Source organism: Tenrec ecaudatus, chromosome 16 (assembly GCF_050624435.1).
Source record: "Tenrec ecaudatus isolate mTenEca1 chromosome 16, mTenEca1.hap1, whole genome shotgun sequence".
Classification (NCBI taxonomy): Eukaryota; Metazoa; Chordata; class Mammalia; order Afrosoricida; family Tenrecidae; genus Tenrec; species Tenrec ecaudatus.
In genome coordinates, this window is record NC_134545.1 from 52,756,719 (window position 1) to 52,775,847 (window position 19,129).

The 19,129-nt window shown below is 36.5% G+C and overlaps 1 protein-coding gene and 3 non-coding genes across 9 annotated transcripts in view; 1 reads left to right on the forward strand and 3 right to left on the reverse strand.

The window, feature by feature from the left end:
* The window catches only part of CCAR1 (cell division cycle and apoptosis regulator 1), a 43,248-nt gene that overhangs the window by 8,168 nt on the left and 15,951 nt on the right, over positions 1 to 19,129 (reverse strand). For all 6 annotated transcript variants that reach the window (XM_075534474.1, XM_075534472.1, XM_075534476.1 and 3 more), the window contains 11 exons: positions 18,047 to 18,161; positions 17,761 to 17,953; positions 12,932 to 13,061; positions 12,658 to 12,819; positions 9,373 to 9,598; positions 8,597 to 8,710; positions 7,921 to 8,087; positions 6,965 to 7,175; positions 6,070 to 6,153; positions 4,951 to 5,136; positions 1,273 to 1,464 (listed from right to left, as the gene is read on the reverse strand). In XM_075534474.1, coding sequence (XP_075390589.1) covers positions 1,273 to 1,464; positions 4,951 to 5,136; positions 6,070 to 6,153; positions 6,965 to 7,175; positions 7,921 to 8,087; positions 8,597 to 8,710; positions 9,373 to 9,598; positions 12,658 to 12,819; positions 12,932 to 13,061; positions 17,761 to 17,953; positions 18,047 to 18,161 — 1,780 coding nt within the window. The remainder of the gene's footprint in view (positions 1 to 1,272; positions 1,465 to 4,950; positions 5,137 to 6,069; positions 6,154 to 6,964; positions 7,176 to 7,920; positions 8,088 to 8,596; positions 8,711 to 9,372; positions 9,599 to 12,657; positions 12,820 to 12,931; positions 13,062 to 17,760; positions 17,954 to 18,046; positions 18,162 to 19,129) is intronic.
* Positions 8,212 to 8,275, reverse strand: LOC142430134 (small nucleolar RNA SNORD98). Its single transcript, XR_012780602.1, has one exon. It is a non-coding gene; the product is annotated as a small nucleolar RNA SNORD98 (small nucleolar RNA).
* Positions 13,236 to 13,342, reverse strand: LOC142430022 (U6 spliceosomal RNA). Its single transcript, XR_012780513.1, has one exon. It is a non-coding gene; the product is annotated as a U6 spliceosomal RNA (small nuclear RNA).
* LOC142430000 (U6 spliceosomal RNA) lies at positions 16,363 to 16,469 on the forward strand. The gene has a single exon (XR_012780493.1). It is a non-coding gene; the product is annotated as a U6 spliceosomal RNA (small nuclear RNA).

Below are 19,129 nucleotides of genomic sequence, written 5' to 3' on the forward strand. Positions count from 1 at the left end.
TATCAAATGTCTGTTGTGTCCCAGTCTGTTCTTGGCAAAAGAAATGTAGTAAAGAAAAAGAAATGTAGTGAACAAACCAGATGAAATTTTTTTCTCTTTCAAGGAGCCACCAATCAAGGGAGAATGATATGAAAAGCAAATAGGATAAAAAGCACACAGAGAATAACAAGAGGATTGAGATGGCCTTCCTGATCAAGTGATATTTGATGTAACCTGAAGGTTGTAGTAAAATACGCCAGATAGTTTATTAGGAAATGAGCATGTTAGGTTAAGGAAACAATTCAAAATTCTGAGTATTGAGTAGTTATTACCCAGGGAACCATGGGTAACAGTGTTAAGTATACTGGTGAATTTGAAATTATATACCAAATTTTCTGCATATATATTTCTAAACACAAACTCAATTTCTTTTTTTTCCCCACCTCCATTTTTTTTGGACATATTTATGGCATGGAACCGGAAAAAAGTAGCTATATGGCTAAACTATGTAATCACTGGCAATCTACACAGTATATTTACAAAAGCTTTTTAAGAACCAGGTTTATTAGACTATTCTTGATCATGTAGGATGAGACTTATTAAAATTATAAAGTAAATATCCCTATCTTTAGAGTTTTTTATTCCCCATAGCCTAGATATCAAAAGCAATAATTAAAACTGAAGCATTCACTCATTTAAGGATGTTAAAGATGACATTTGTTATGAAGTTGCTTTCAAATGCTACCAAAAAATGTACAATAATCATTCATCATTTTGCCTTAAATCTCAATCCATCCCAGAATCTTGAACTCCATTAACTCGGCTAATTCTAGAGAAAAGCATGGTTACTCTGCACCCGAAGGAAAGCAATTTGACATCTGTGGGAGCTTCAAAATCTTCTCGGCTAAAGTTCATTATCTTATAATTCCATTTTGACACCCTTTTTGGAAACCTATCATATATATCATGTTTCCTGATAAAAGAGCACATCACTACTAAAGTAGTATTTATTAGGGGAACAAAAGAATTGAACTAGATCTGATTATGAACACTAGAAACAAACAACAATTTACAGGACACAGGAATATTTAAAACATACCATCAAGAAGGCAATCAGCAAAACCAACTCTGTTGGACAATTATTTAAGACAAATCACCCATTTTCTGCCCCAACAAATACATTGCAAATTAAAAAACGAGAAACAGCACCCAAAGAGATTTAGGATCTATATTAATCAATCATAACGTGTAAACCTTTTTTGGACCACAAATCAAACAAAATTAAAACTTTACCTCAAAGGAATGTTCTTTATTATCTTCTAATCTGTAGTCTAAAAGTACACTCAGAGACATGATGCTACAGTCAAACTTGCCACTTTTAGCAGCCCAATTTGGATGTACAATGATTGCTGGCTCATCAGGCAAAATATACCTTCTCTCTCGACGTTGGCGTTCCATTTCCTCTTGACGCTTTCTTTCTTCTTCCTAGATGTAAGAAAATTTTAAAGTTGTGGGTTAAAAAAAACTTAAGACAAAAGAAAATTATGGGTAGATTATCATGCGCAGTAAATATGCATATTAAATGTATTATTTTTAAAAGCCATAGTATGTATATCTGTATTTGTGTGTGCATGTAGCTACATGTGTGTACATAGTACAATAGTTTAGCTGCTAGCAGTGTGAACTTATAGGTCACTTCACAGACGAAAGATGTGGCAGTCTGCTACAGCCTAGAAAACTCCGTGGAGGCAACGCTATCTTTTCTATATAGTTGTTGTGAGTCAAAATGGAACAGAAAGCAGTGAGCTGAGTGGATGATCCAGTCAAGTTTTAATCAGTGCATTTGGCTAAGCTTTTTTAATCTAGTGTTTTCATATTTAGTTTTTCATGACAACTATTTCTCAGCAGCACAAGTTGAAATGTAGGATTTTTAAATTTTAGATTATCTGATTGCTTTCTTACAATTAGATTTAAACACTTATGGCAGGAATATTTAATAAATGACATATAATTATTTTCTACATGTTTCATTTTTACATCTGAACATAATTTGCATTTCATTACAAAATCATTTTATGAGAGAACAACAAGGCTGGCCCCACTATGAGACATGATGCCCCTCAGTGACTAAGGGCGATACAGGGGACAGCACCGGAGACACAGTGTGGGAATTGCACCTGACCTGATCCCACCACACCGAGGCAAAGCACTGGGGGAGTGCAGCGGAACAGCAAGGGAATGGAGTGGCAAGGTCCCCAGGGAATGCTGAAAGTGGACTTTGGGGCCAGGGCGTGGTGCCCCAACAGACTGGACTGGAAAACGTTCCTAAGGGCCAGCAAACGATCCTTGAACAAACTACAAGCCTTTCTTTTGTGAAGTGTTTTGTTTTGTTCTTTGTCAGTGGTTTGTTTTTGTTGTTTTGTTGTCTGGTTGTATACTGTTGCTTTGTTTTCCTCTGTCTTGTTTTCGTGCATGTTAGTGTCTCTACAGGTCTGTCTGAATAGGACAGGCTGGTTGAACTATCTGGAGGAAAAACAATGGGACAGACAGTTCCGGGGGGACAGACAGATCCGGGTGGGGGAGGGGGAGGAGGGTAAGGAAGTGGTGTTAATAAACACAGGGACGAGGGAACAACATGGGACCCAAAATGGTAGTGAAGGGAGAGTGACAGGCCTGATGGGGAACGATCAATGGTAAGGTTGCGTAGAGAAGAGGTATAGCTGTAGCCCAGGTGGGGACGGAGCATGGTAGTGGGGCAGGAGGAAAGTCAAGGGAGATGGAGGAAGGAGCTGGGAGTCAAGGGGCATTTATGGAGGTCTAGACAAAGACATGTACATGCAAACATATATATGAGGATGGGGAAATAGATCTAAGTGTCTACATTTATAGGTTTAATATTAAGGTGGCGGAAGGACCTTGGGCCTCTACTCAAGCACTCCCTCAATGCATGAATACTTTCTTTTATTAAATTGGAACTCTATGATGCTCACTCTCCCGACACAACTTCTGAAGCCAAAGTGGGTGAACAAGTAAATGTGGTGAAGAAAACTGATGGTGCCCGGCTATCAAAAGAGATAGTGACTGGGGTCTTAAAGGCTTGAAGATAAACAAGCGGCCATCTAGCTCAAAAGCAACAAAGCCCACATGGAAGAACACACCAGCTTGGGTGATCAAGTGGTCCCAAAGGGATCAGTTACCAGGCATGAAAGAACAAAAAATCATCATATCATTGGCTGCACACCTCCATGATAGGATTGCTGAAGACAAATGGGTGCATAAGCAAATGTGGCGAAGAAAGCTGATGGTGCCCGGCTATCAAGAGATAGTGTCTAGGGGCCCTAAAGGCTTGAAGGTGAACAAGCAGCCATCTAGCTCAGAAGCAAAAAAGCCCACATGGAAGAAGCACACCAGCCAGTGCGATCACGAGGTGCCCAAGGGACCAGGTATAAGGCATCATGTAAAAAAAAAAAATGTGTATATATATGTATATGTGTGTGTATATATATATATATACCATAATTGAATGAAGGAGGAAGTGCAGAGTGGAGACCCAAGGCCCAAGTGTCGGCCACTGCAGATCCCCTCATAGAGGGGTTTAGGAGAGGAGATGGGTCAGTCAGGGTGCGAGGTAGTACCGATGAAGAACACAGCTTTCCCCTAGATCCTGGATGCTTCCTCCCCCCAACTACCATGATCCGAATTCTACCTTGCAGGGCTGGATAGGGCAGAGGTTGTACACTGGTACATATGAGGGCTAGAGGCACAGGGAATCCAGGGTGGATGATACCTTCAGGACCAAGGGTGTGAGGGGCGATGCTGGGAGAGTGAAGGGTGAGTGGGTTGGAAAGGGGGAACTGATTACAAGGATCCACATGTGACCTCTTCCCTGGGAGAGGGACGGCAGAGAAGGGGGGAAGGGAGACTCCGGATAGGGCAAGATATGACAAAATAACAATCTATAAATTATCAAGGGCTCATGAGGGAGGGGGAAGTGGGGAGAGAGGGGGAAAAAAAAGAGGACCTGATGAAAAGGGCTTAAGTGGAGAGCAAATGCTTTGAAAATGATGAGGGCAAAGAATGTATGGATGTGCTTTATACAATTGATGTATGTATGTGTATGGATTGTGATAAGAGGTGTTTGAGTCCCTAATAAAATGTAAAAAAAGAGAAGGAAAAAAGAAAAGAAAATGATTAGGACAAAGAATGTACAGATGTGCTTTATACAATTGATGTATGTATATGTATGGATTGTGATCAGAGTTGTACGAGCCCCCAATAAAATGTTTTAAAAAAATCATTTTATTGGGGGCTCGTACAACTCTGATCACAATCCATACATATATCATTACATTTTTAAAAGTGTAAATTAAAAAAATATGACTTAGAAGAAACAACACAAATGTTCTGAAGTGAAGAATGAATATACTCTTATACAGTGGAATACTCCTCAGCAACAAGAAGGAACAAATTGCTGACACAACCAAATGGATGAATCTCTAATCCATTATGCTAAGTTAAAGAAATTAGACCTCAAAAGATTCTATTTATACGACATTCCGGAAAGGGCACAACTATGAGTGAAAAAAATATGTAATTTACTCCCTCAGGCCAGGAGATTGGAGGAGAGAAGGATTTACAAAAGGGCGCAGGGAGACTGAGGGCAATGGGACACTTCTATATTGATGGTGGTGGTGGCTATACTGTGGGGTAGGAACAGCAGGATTCTCCAGAAACACTTACTGTCTCAGAAATGCTGTGCCGATCCCTATGAGTTGGCACTGAGCAATGTTAAGGGGTTTTTGCTTATTTATTTGTCAATTTGTAAAACAGTTCCCTACAAAAATCGAGTTTAATAACCTATGCATCTTAATTTGTTAATCTATATGACTTAAGTAACATAACATTCTATAATATCCTATAAAACCAGTATGAATAGAATTATTGTATATTTAAAACGATGTTTTCATATACCTCTTTATCATCTTCAGATTTCCTATCCTCCTCCTCTTCCTCCTCTTTTTCAGATTTCTCTAATTCTTTTTGTTCTTCTTTTTGTTCTTCTACTTTAAGCTGTTTTGTCAATCGGGCTATTAACTGGGATTTTAGTCCTTTTGAACTAAGAGTTCGACTTTCTAATTCTTTTCGGAGATCATTTACCTAATATAGTAAGCATATAAACACAGAAAAGTTGAGTATGAGCCAGTAACTAAAGTGTATTCATATATAGCCAAGTCCAAGAAATTATAGTTACAAAGTTTATATTCAGAAAAAAAACTAGAATACATCAATTTTTTAAATATTTGTGTTTGACAGGCTTGAGGTTTTCCTGACCATATTCACAATATAAGGAAATACAACTGTAAAAATAAAGGATCTTTTAAATAGTAAAGCCATTAAAAATTTAATAAAATGAGAAAAAAAGTTCTGGGAACAAGTTTAATCTAATCGCTTATTTTTCTGAATTTATAGCATTCTTTAAGAACCTGATGCCAACAACATGGAGGGGGACAATAAATACATGTTTAAATAAGTTGCAAATACAAGTAATAATGCCAATCTCTGATCTTTTGACCAAAATCTACATTCACTTCATGGACCCAGAGTGCCCAAGCCTAATGGTAAAAAACAGGTCGAGAGGTTTAGGGGTACAAAGTAAAGCCAGACTTTCAAAAACAGGCTCTTAAAATTATTATCTCTTTCCCAATTTAGGTGTACATCAATCTATTTTGTGTTATATTTCATTTGTAAATCTAGATAACCTTTTTCTGCATACAACTTTCCCTTCTAGAACTTAAGTTACTCAAGAGCTGAAATTATTAACCAGGAGACAATACTGCTCACACTAAAAAGCACCTGCATGAGGCTGGCATTCAAAAGCTATTGGCTGCAGTCAACCAATATGTAAAGTAAAGGTGACTTTGCAAACCAGTCCTTTAAAAATAAATTAAATAGTATGGGGCTTCATCTTGAATGGCTACAATATTGGAAACCAAGCCCCAACCAGGAAGAAAGCACTGTCCTCATTCTCCCCAATGTTCTACTCCTCCTTTTCAGAGATTTCAAATTAAATGCAATCACTTTCAAAGTTACCTTCATTGTCTTTGGATCAAGTTTAGACCAATGGGTAGGTGTGGAAATTTCTTTAGCTTCACCGTCATCCTTCTCTTCTTCATCCTGACATGCAAAATTAAGACCATAATTACTATTCTGAAGCCTTAAAATAAAGTAATTTACTTTTAAAAGTCTGTTGCTGATCTGTTCAAGGTCACAAATGTTTCAGATTGTCTTCTCCTAAAGTTATTGTTTAGGCAAGTCCACGTACATACATTCTATCACTTTAACTGATAACAAAGACACTCATCAGCCAATCAAAGCCAGATCTGTGAAACACAAAAGGGTGATAAATTACAACACAAAGGATATCAGGGATGCACAAACACTGCCGGTCTCCACTAACCACACAGTGTGTCATCTTGCCCCAATTTTCAAGCCACCCCAAATTAAGACTGATTTAGTCAGACCTTTCAAATGTACCAATGACGTTGCCACATAGCCTGAAATTTCAAATCTCTCAGACTTGTGGGTGGTCCAATTTCAAATATCCATGACTAGAACTGATGACCGTGAAAGAGAAAATTTTTTAAATTTCAGAAAATGGCAAAGTGCTTAAAATGGCTTAATACTGAATCTTGCTCAACAACTGGTCCCAGATTCCAGCAACTAGACCTATGATGAAAACAAAATTTTGTGCAATTTAAGCACAACTTATTTCCTTTGAGGTCTCAGCACTCTTAAGTTCGTATAATAGACAGAATTTTTCAGAGAAAAGCGCATACAACTATACTGCTGAAAGCTGGAGTACCAGTCGCTGTTACCAGTTATGTTCCTCCATGTGTGTTTGTTATGTAGTGTGTGGTGTGCATTTGTGCCTGTGTTCCTGTGCCTGTGAGAAGCGGAAATAGAAAAAGGGATTAGCGTTCAGTGCCTGTTCTCCATCAGCCTCCTTGCGTTCACCCTGAAGCTTCTCGACCAGCTGCTGCTTGTATCCTCGGGAGAGGGTTTCCCACTCTGAGCGGGTGGGAAGGCAATGCCAAACATCCGGGAAAAATAAAACCACTGTCTCCACATGAGCTGGAACTGTACGCCCCTTGTGGGTCTCCTCAGGGCGATGGTAGCGAATCTCTGCAAAACGGTACCTGTTGCAAGGGAAGAAGCATGTTGGAAAAAAAATTCTAAAATACATTTTAAAGTCCCTAGATCACTTGTAGCACATCAAGTAAAGAAATTTTGCTGCAAGAACTTGAGGTTGGTCTAAAGAAAAAAAAATTATAGAAGCCATAGTTCCTCTTTTGGTACATTTGTATATTTCATTGGTTAAAAGAAACATATTTCCCCCAAGGCATGTTCAAGTTTGATAATAGAGCTACCCATAGTTCAGAGAATACCTGAAGAAGCTGGATAGCTGTTCAGATTTCATATGCTAAAAAAGGAATAATCTCAATTAAGTCACAAGAAATATACTAAAATACAAAGGACAAATAAGCCTCAAGAGAAAATATGGCTGAACAAAAATAATCAGCAACTACATCATTTTATAACAAAAGAAAAAACGAAATGAAGTTCTCTCTTGACGATCTTCTCCAGCTATGCACGAAATAAAAAATATTTTCAATATACATCCAACTTCTGAAATACAGCATAACAAAACATTTAAATTTCCAGTTTATTTTGATTAGTGCTTAATCGTTTCCCCCCCCAAAACACTTTTGGCACCAAATAAACTATTGCTACAATTAGGGATTTTCCTTTGAGGAGATTACCTGCAGGACCAAGGTTGCTAAAATAATAGGGGTAGGTGGCCAAGGGGAAGGCTGATTGGTAAAAACATCTATGCAAACTACTAGGAAAGCATTTCTAGTAAGGAAATGAATGGGTACTTACCACTGTGTGCACACACTTAGATCAATGCCTGTCAGAGCCTTACAACAACGAATAGCAGTCTTAATCAACACCGAGGGGTCTTTTTCTGGGTCTGGTCCATCCAACGAAGGAGACCAGTGGCCTCCAATGGCCATGGCTTCATCTTTGCCTTTCATGCCCACTAAAAACTAATTCAAAATAAATAGCTATTTAAATGTACAATGCAATCTTTCAAATTATAAAGAAAATACTTGCGATGGAAAGGCATTCCATTATTATGTTTACTACCTCTGGTATCTGTCAGTCTAGGAAGAGTTCAGTTCATCATTTCCACACTGCATTTCAGCAATGGAATAGGATTTACACATCACAACTCATCCTTCTAAAAGCATTTCTTCAGATTAAGAGTTATTTTGCAAGAAACAAGCTATAATTCAAACTGCAATAGCACCTTAAGATATACTAAATCCTATAACCAATAAAATTGTAGCATGCTACCAATACCAAATGACACCTTAATTGGCAACACATAAATAGCCATAATCTGCAATAAACCAGTAGCTTCTTACTTCAGAGTGCCTTAAAAGAAATTCAACTAATAAAACAAGATTATACACACAACTTTTTTCATTTAATTTACATGCAATTACAAAGAAGCAAAAAGAATATTAAGTTAAAAATGAATGTTTCATTTTACCTTAACAAGTCTAGCGGGATGTTGAAACCCATCTCGAAGTTCTTGAGGATCTTCAGCAAGTGCACATGACTTATGATACAGATCTTCCATACTAGGGCTAGCCATCAGCATTACCTATTATAGTCAAATAATTCAATCCTGTCAAAAGTCTAAAGCAATGTAAAAAAATGAGAAGCACTACTAATTATCCTTACATAGTACATATCTGAAATCTTTTACTAAAACGGAAGGTAAAGTGCTATAGCAGAAACTGTATTGAATGTATTTGTGCAGAGTATACGAGATCACAAAAAATTCCAGAAGTTTAAGAATATTAACATTTTTATGAGGTTCAATCTGCACTAGTTGTACAATTTAAGAGCTAAAGCAAAGAAAGGTTATATTACTTAAATAACCAAGTTCTAAATAACAAAACAAACCCACTACCATCAAGTCTATTCCAACTCGTAGGACCCCGTATAAAGGACAGAGGAGGGCTGCCCCAAGGGGTTTCCAAGGCTGTTAAGTCTTTATGGAAGGGAAATGCCACATCAGCGTCTGTGGAACAGCTGGTGGGTTTAAACCACTCAGTTGGCAGCCTAGCACTTTAACCACTGTGTTACTAGGCTCCAAGTACTCAAAATAAAATTAGGCAAAGAGAGAGAGAGAGAGAGAGAGAGAGAGAGAGAGAGAGAGAGAGAATTAGGTCCTACACCTAACATTTTTTTCCTGAAGAATTGTCCCATTCTGAAGAAATGCTAAGAAACGTATGCTGTGTATCACAGTGGAATACAAACCTTTGCACTGTATAAGTGGTCAGCATCTGGTGGATCGAGAATGGCCACATTTTTTTCCAAGGACTCTACTTCTCTGTGCATTACATAAAAATTGCAGTAATTTCCCAGCTGAAATGGTCTTGACAAAGGAAAAGCATCCACCCACGTAAACTGAGCATCAAAAAAGTCACTAGGTATATATAAATTCTGATAACGACGCCTTAGTTCCATCATGTCACAACTAGGACTGAAAAACAGACAGGAATAGTGACTAAATGACAGCCTGATACCAAAGTTTATGCAAACATACTTAGTGTTGACACAAGTCAGCTGAAAATGGGGGCAGTTATAAATGAGCCATACATTTGCCAAGATGAACCAAAGCCTTAGTTTTAGATTTGTTTACCAATAGTTCTCAGTACTTTTTGTGTCTGGCAAACAATTAGTAAAGACCCTCTCAAATGAAATAAACTTTAACCCTGACTCCAGAAAAGATCTGGACCAAAGCAGCTCCGCATCAGCTGGGACGCTATCTAAGAAAACTCTGGTTCATATCGGTAACTAGTACAAAGGAGGGATGGGAGTGGTAGCCAATTATCTTTCGCACACTGCTCAATCAGGTCTAAATAATGGAGAAAAAAATGCAACTTTTATTCTGAACTAAAATTCTCCCAACTGCTACATTCAAAATTAAATATAAAAATCCTTATGAAAGGAAAACCCAAATGCTTTAAAGATTATCCACACTTCCACAACCCCTTTATGTAATTAACAGAGAACCAAATCTGATTATTACAGGAAGAGACAAGTTTCTTGCCTTTTACATCTGGCATATCAATATTTTAAAAAGATGATTTATTTTTTCTTGAGTTTTAAAGGAGACCAACTCAAAGGTAAATCAATCTGATGAAGTCAGGAGGCTTCATTTAAAAACACAATTAAAAGTAGTCACAACTACTTTTCAGATTAAACATTATCTGTTTAAAAGATAGTGATATGAAACAAAAACTAATCTATGTAGGTTGTCTCTATAGTAAACTTAACAGTGATACAATTGCTGGTAATGGTTGCTGGTATACTTTACTGGAACAAGATTGTGATGTAAAAACAATGATGTGAAAAAAATGTACTTGAGTTTCATGTTCCTCCTGGTAGTTTAAAGCATTACAAAAAGAAAGTGTGTGTAATAGTTTTAAAAATTTTGAAAGTAAATGTTAAGATATACAAACAGGAGAAAAACTGATAATAAAGCAAATCCTAAGAAAATATTTACTTCCCCAACTACATAAAAAAGTTGTATTGCTGCTACTCATTACCATCAGTCAATTCCAACTTAGATCAACTGTATAGGGCAAGGCAGAACTGCCCCTGTGGGCTTCTGAGTGTAGTTCTTTTTGGGAGGAAAAAACATCCTCTTTCTCTCAAAAGAAGATTAAAAAAGCAATAAAACAGTATTTATGACACTAAGTATATTTGGTATACTCCTGAAAGAAAACATGCCCACCTTTACTTCAAAGGAGTGAGCTGTGAGGTCTAGAGCCTCTCAGAATAATTCCAGACTGGCAACAAGTGCTAAATGAAGAGCTGCTCTATTTACAACTCTATTTAAATAGAGTTTTTCTATGTAAAAAATTCCCAGTAAAATGGATTTAAAATATAATAGAATTTCTCGACAAACTTTTTGAAGCTCCCTCTTGTTTTTGGCTTTACTCCCAAAAGGTGTCTGAAATATGCAGACTGGATATGTTAGTAAACATAGATACCAAAAAACTGGAATAGCTGATTTGACCCTAAACAAAAATAAATGAACACCAACTATATACATATATACTCAAGTATAAGCCAATCTGAATATCAGCCGAGGCACCTAATTTAACCACAAAAACGGCATAAAATATGTGCTGGGAAACTTAGTTTGTACTTGAGTATATATGTACAGTATTTAAGAAAAATGACTACAGTTTAAGGCAAGATTTTCTTGGCATTGTTATTTGCCATGAAATTGACTCCAGATCTACAAGCTCATTCATAGCAGGATCAGACTATTGTGATCTAAGGGGCTATTTTTCATAACTGGGTTGCCAGACCTTTCTTCCTAGACCATCAGAGTTTGGAACCTGCTGACACTTACTCAGTTGTATTTCAACTCTTAAGGTTCCACCACTGACAAACTAGCAGTGGCTATGATTGAGTTACACTGCCTGGGAAAGAACCCAGATCTTCTGCCTTGAAGAGTTCTACCACTGAAGCATCCTTCCCCTCTTAAGGCTTAACTAAAATACACTGTGTTCTAGAAGGAGTTCTCATAGCGAAATGAGTTCCAAGTTTGGCTGCTAACCACAAGGCAGGCAGTTCAAAATCAACAGCTACTCAAAGGAGAAAGATGAAATGTTCTACTCTTGGAGAAGTTAACACTCCTGCCCAACCTAAGAGCAGCTCTACGCTGACCTATCCAGTCTCTAGGAGCTGGAACTGACTCAACAGCAATGAGTTTGATTTTGAGTTTATGTGTTCTGGAATTATACGACAAAATCTAAAATTGACTACATACAAATTTTAATTTTTGGTGGATGGGAATTAAACTATTAAATTAGGTTAAAATACTAAAGCTAATTCTCAAGTTCAATGAAGTATATGTAGCACTTATTTCTACTTTAAACTACTTTTGATGGTTCACTTTTCTTATTTTACTATTATTCCTGCTTGATTTTAAAAACATTTCCTGTTGAGAATGCATATAACAAAATAAACAAATTCAACCTTTTCTGTAATAACATTCAAGTTGTAGCTCCTTCACTTTGAGTCCCTCTTCCCCCATTAACACAATGCCCTCCACTCCGGCCCTACCCCCCACTCCATTGTCACCTTTCCATTTGCTGTTTTGACTTTGAGCACAGATACAGTTCTTAAAAGAATACAACACTCAGGCACAGTTTTTTATAGTTAGCTAGTGACTGATTTTGGTTAAAGCTGCTCTTGGTTTTTCCACCTGCTGATTTCTGTTATACAGTCCAGCAATAATAGGTTCTCCTAACTTTCCCTTAGAGTAAACCAGTTTGCCCAATTTATGCATTAGAAGTGAATTACCACAATCTGATACCATCAAGTACTTAAAATTTTAACAATAGATAGCAACGAAATTTATCCTTACAATAATTATGCTGCTTCAAAAATATCTCTATTTTGTGGATGAGGCTCAGTAATTCTTGGTACTATGAACATGATTTCTAATGGCAAAGACTGTATTTGTATTACAAATTATGAAATTCGTAATCAATAAAGAACAAAGGAAGACAAAGAACCTACCAATCTAAAGAGAATTTAGAAAACTGAACTGTGTAACGGGGAACAACACGTCGAACTCTCCGAGGCGACCTCTCTCTCTCTCTTCGGGGTGATCTCTCCCTCGAACGCTTTCTCTGAGGAGATCTTTCTCTGGATCTCCGTCTTTCTCTCTCTCTTTCACGACTCAAAAGAAAAAAAAATTAATTACTAACATTTCTTGGCAACATGGAAGAGTCCTTTAATAAAGTGTAATGGTAACACAAAACAAATAGCCACAACAGTGACTGAAACATACCTTCGGTCATCTTTTCTGTTAGGTACTTGATCTCCCCTGTCATTCCTTCCAGAAAATCTGGATGGGGGTTCTAACCTTCGTGCTGGTTGTGGCTGTGAAACTATACGGACAGGGGGCTGCAATAAGCCAGCTTTAAAAAGACACAGGGGAAAAAAAAGCTTGTTTAAACAAGTTCTAAAGTATCAGGTTGTATTTCATAGATAACATCAGGGAGCACTGCCAAATAATTGAAAATCAAGAAAACAAACTTCAAAAGTATATTTTATGTTTCAAAACAACAGAGGTATTGCCTTAAGATACATATATATACACAAAACATTTCACAAATTTGCCTGGAATGGCTGCACAGCGGCCTTGCTAATCTTCTCTGCATCGTTTCAATGTTACTTCATGTGCTGCCAAAGCAAGCACTCTAGGTATTGTTTTGATGAATTCTTCCTAGTTTTCACAAACAACTACTTCATCTTATCCACAACAAATATTTACTACTTTTACAAATATATTTATTTTTAATTTACAAATATTACTAGGATAGTACCTCTTTGACATAATGTGAATTTAAATAATTTCAAAGAGTAGACTAAGAAACCAAATTCTTCACAACGCTACATAAAAACACTCATCCAATGCATCTCTCTCAGCATCTTATAAAGCCACAAGGTTTTCAAAACTTGTTCTTTAAATTTGCTAAAAACCTTACTAGACGTCCTCAACTTAAAGGATTGTTAAGGCTACTATTAAATAGGAAAAACGGTACCCAGAACAAGGGAAAAAAGGAATACAACACAAATAATTCCCCATTTGTGTTCAACGGCAATGGGTGTGAGTTTCTATGGATACAGTTCCACCCTATACCTCCTACATAATACATGAGATATTTAAAACTGAACTAAGATAATTTTCTTCTCATATTAGATTACATTTTATTTCTAGCACATGATACAGAAAATAAATAACAGTGTGAAGTCCGGCATAGTGTTTTATGTAGTTATTTTTGCTATGCAAGCTGTATTGGGGGGAAAAAACCCTCTAATCTCCAAGTATCCTACAAATTTCATTCAGTATGTCTGCTTTCTCATTATGGATGATAAAAATGTGATAGGTTTCTACTGCTTTTTTGATGCTTACTTCCCGCTTCAGGGTCAAAGCCACTCCAGAAAACACAGGCAAGTGTTTAACTTGGAAAAATGAGACATCTTATATGAGAAAGGAAAAAGGTGCTCAAAGTCTAATGGGGACATACAGTCCGCTTGGAAGGGTTCCCACTGCCTAAAGGATCAAACCAAAAATGACTAAGGATATACAAGTTGAAAAATAAAAGGACACAAGATCATAAAAATACTTTTAAGAAACACAGAACTCCCAGCAAATGAGAAAAAAGCTCATCTGTTTTTGACAGCTGATAAGACAGAAACAAGATGACAGAATTAGAAAAATACTCATTCTGAATCTTATAATGAAAAATTGATTCAGGAAAACCACCACCTAACCCTGGACTTAGGAACCATTTTCTATAAAGGGTTAGGGAGTAAATAGCTTATGTTTTGCAATCTGCATATGGTCTTGAGTCATTATTTCCTTTATTACAACCCTTAAACATGTAAATAACAATCTTAGTCGTAGTCAGGGTCTAATCAACAGCTGTAGATGGTTGACGCCAGTTCTATAAATAATGCTAAGTGCTGTGAGAAGGCTATTCAGGGGAGCGGGGAGGGAGGGGGAAATGAGGAGCAGTTACCAGGGGCTTAAGTGGAGAGCAAATGTTTGAGAATGATGAGGGCAACATGTACAAATGTGCTTGACACTCAATGGATGGATGTATGGATTGTGATAAGAGTTGTATGAGCCCCCAATAAAATGATTAAAAAAAAAAAGGCCAAGCTATTCACAGGGTGAGTAACAAAGTATTTACAGAATCATTCATAACTTAATTATCTGCAAAGGAAAAAAAGAACATCTTCCACAGAAAAGGTGTAACATTTATCTTTGACCATGTTAATAAATTGGCATCAATAACAAGGAAAGAACCTGATACAGTCTTCTATAAAACTATCCATTATATATTCTTGTCAAATGCCTTTGGCTTACCTTCTCATTAGTGCCTAGTCCCATGAGAAAGAGAAAATTAAGTAAAACACCCAAGAAATCAAAATAAATCCATATCAATGAAGAGTCCACAAGAATCTGTAAGTCAGTGAGTCCAATGAAGTCTGCCTGGCTACACTTTAAGGAGGAGGTTGGGGGACTTTAAATGATACTTTACAGACCCCCTGGGAAAGTTGACTATAACACATTATTTACTTATAATTTGACTATAGGATCTATTTTTGCTTAGATATGACAATGGATTGTAGTAACAGAAAAAGATGCTTTTTAAGGAGGGATAAGCTTAAATATTTAAAGGAAAAGGTCAAACTGCCAGCTCATTAATTCAAAAAATTAAACAAGTATGTGTATATTTGCACACACACATATATTAAAAGAAAAAATATGGTGAAATGCTAATTGCTCAAATATACATAAAACAATTATTACATTGTTCTTGCAACTTCTCTGACTATAAGCATGTATTGATTTACTGAACTTCACTGATTTTTTTTAACCCATTGAACTTGTGTGGCAATTCTGTATCAAGCCAGTCTATGAATATCATTTTCCCAATAAATTTTGTCACTTCATGTCTATATGTAATATTCTGACAATTCTTACAATATTTCAAATTTTTTATAATGTTATTGCAGTTACTAGACTATTGGAAGAAGAAAAAAAAAACCCAACTTTGTTACCATCCAACAACCCTATATAAGGTTTCCTACGCATTAAATCTTGATGGAAGCAAATAGACTCATCTTTTCACAATAAACTATAGCAGTCCTGCACAGTGGTGAGTAGGTTTGAACTACCAATCTTGCAGTTACCAGTCCAACATCTATTCAATGTGCCACTAAAGCTCCAGTATAGTAGAAACATAACTTTTTAGTATGCAATGGTACCCAAATAATTGATGTGGCTTACTTTATTGTGATCTGGAAATGTACTCTTTTAAGATGGTTTGTAATTGAAAGTCCTCATAATGCAAAATTTGAGGAAAACTACAATAGGTAATTTATTAATATCTCTAACATTAAATAATACTACATCAGCTAAAGATTCAGAGGCTAACACTCCTAAAAAAAAATTCTTGCCACTGATTATTTCCTTCCCCTTTAACCAAATGATCCGTAAGTCCACTAAGGACAATTGTTAAGTTAATCCTTAAGTCCACTAAGAACACTTTTCTCCCTTCTACATGTCCACCCTACTCTTATTGTCATATCAACCACCGAGTCACCAGACGCGACATCATAAAAGCACAGTTTCCTTGAGCTCTCTCACAAAAGCCACATAGGTGTTAGCCTGTTGAGACAGTGGTAGAAAAAAAGGGTTATCCAGTGCTCGCTTCGGCAGCACATATACTAAAATTGGAACTATACAGAGAAGATTCACATGGCCCATGCGCAAGGATGACACGCAAATTTGTGAAGCATTCCATATTAAAAAAAAAAGAAAAGAAAGAAAAGGGTTATCCAGGTGCCAATTCACAACTGGTAAACTACTTAGGAAAAAGGTAAGAAACAATTAACAAATGATAAGAAATCATAAAACTATAGAACACATGTTAAAATCAGGTGTTTTGTTTAGCTTAGTTTATGATGCACATAGTTTATGAGTCAACAGTTCCACCAAAAGATATAGAGTGGAATTCTATCCATATATGTGTACACAGACACACACAATGAGGCTTCAAAAGTTATGGAAAAATTCCATTATCTTTCAATTCCATTTCCATGAACTTTTAAAGACCGAAATATATAAAACAAACTAATGCATATTGCCCTTGAACCTGTGAGAAATTTCATAACTGCATTTTCAGAAACCACCAAAATGACAAGCCAAATGTTCTCCCTGCCCCTAAAAGAGTACATATTTGTACAATATCCATACAATGGAGTATTATCCACATTAAAAATGTATAAAGGCAAACAAAAACTCAGTTCATTTAGCAAGGGAGAGGCACTAAAATTTATGTTAAAGTAATACTTCAGAAGAGGAAAATGATCCCAGGGGAAGAAACAGATATGAAGGTAGAAATGAAGTGTTTAAATATGTGGCAAAATATACACATTGACTATCGTTAGGGTAAAAAAAAAAGAAAATGAATAAACAAGTACCACACAGAATATGGAGATCTTTAAACAATGTTGAGTCAAAGTCATCTTACATAAGATTAATCACATATATTATATAAAGTTAGAAAATTAACAATGAAAAAAAATTTCTTAATTGACAAAGCTCAACTATACAGATACACATACTTATAGGGTAAAAACTATTAAAGGATAAGCTAGCAATGTACAAAGTAGTAGTGATTAGAGAGCTGCTCACTGTATTATCACTTTTCAGTACATCATACTTGAGAAAACACTACAAATATATATATATACTTGACAAGCACATATTTTAAAGCTAGAATTTGTAACAATTCCTATATGAAAATACTGAGTTCTAAACAATCAATTTGCAAAGGAAAATGTAAAACATACCTTATTCATTTGATGTACTACGGTTCAATGTCTAAGTTAAAGTGCTTCGACCAAATTCTACATGTACATAAAGTGTTGGTTACATGTATATGAAAAAAGTATCCAAAGCAGTTTTCTCCATTACAGTTAAGCTATCAATAGGGTGGCAGGGATTAATTGCTTTGGTATCTCAGTTAGGTCCTGTAAGAGCTTGAGTTTGAATTGTCTTTCACGAGACCTAGAAAGATAGAATGGTGCACATCTTACCTTTCTGCTGTGGCTGCTGTAACAAAGGCTGTGGCTGAGTCTGCAGTAATGGTGTAATTGAAGCTGCTGAAATCTGTGCCTGCAGCAGTGACTGGGGCTGGGGCTGAGCCTGAACACCAAATGTGGTCTGTGGTGCAATTGGCTGAAGTACAGCAGGAGGAGTCTTCAGCAAAGGTTGGGTTTGAGATTGATTCTTCATAAAATTAAATTTAAAAACAAACAAAATAGTGAATGTAAGACCCAAATGATCCTATTTCTATAATACCTAACACATTATTTTACATACCTGATTTGGTAGGGTTTGAATTCTTTGTGCATTCCATTTAAAAGGCATGTTAGGGTTATAAGTGGCTTCAACCAGTACTCTGTCACCTACTTGGGGTGTTTTCCCTTTGACAGCACTGTAAAAGTAATAATAAAAAAGTTAAATACCAATATAATTATAAAGCGACTTCTTCCCCTGAAAGAAAAACTTTTATGTAGTAGTTAATATTTTAAATAGACTCTGAAATAGGAGTTCCTGGGTGGTAAAAAAGATTAACACACTCAGCTGCTAACCAAGTTTGGAGGTTCAGTCTCCTCTTAGAAGAATGTCTACTTCTGAGAAATCAGCAACTGAAAACCCTATTGGAGTACAAGAATTGTCAATAGTCAGCATCAAATCAACCACTGCTTTGAAGCGGAGGGGTGGGGTGTGGAGGGTGTGTATCTGAAAGAGAAGCCTGTAAAGACTACTTTATGAAGTAGACACATCTTTTAAACATACTTCTTTTAAGAACTGATCCCATTTTATCCTCTATGGATAAACACAAGGTCTGAAGTAGAAGAAATAATTTACTGCCCCACATTCTAATACCGTGTCTGCCCCTTCCTAACTTTTACAATTTCAGAGGAAGCTTTGCTTTGGGCTTTCGAAAGATGAGACAAATATAGAGTAGATGAAAAAGACCCAATGCAGGAGACCACAACCATCACTACTTCCAGAAAAATCTTACTTAGTAATTAACCAACTTCCTAATTATTAGAAAGTACCTCCTAAATATATTTGAACTATTGAATGAAATTATTTTAATTGATTTAATTTTCCAACCTAAATGCTATTGATAATATAACATCTAATAGCATATCCACAAACCAAACTTACTATCATTGAGTCAATGCTGATTCAGAGACCTCTTGTTGGCTTCTGAGAATGTAACTGTTTATGGAAGTAGAAAGCCCAGCTTTTCTCCATTGGAGCTGCTGGTGGTTTCAAACTGCCAACCATGTGGATCACAGCGTGATGCAAAACCATTACACTACGACAGCGCCATATAAAGGCCTACTTTGACTTTATCTTCTAATCTCACTTAAATAATGAGTCTCATTC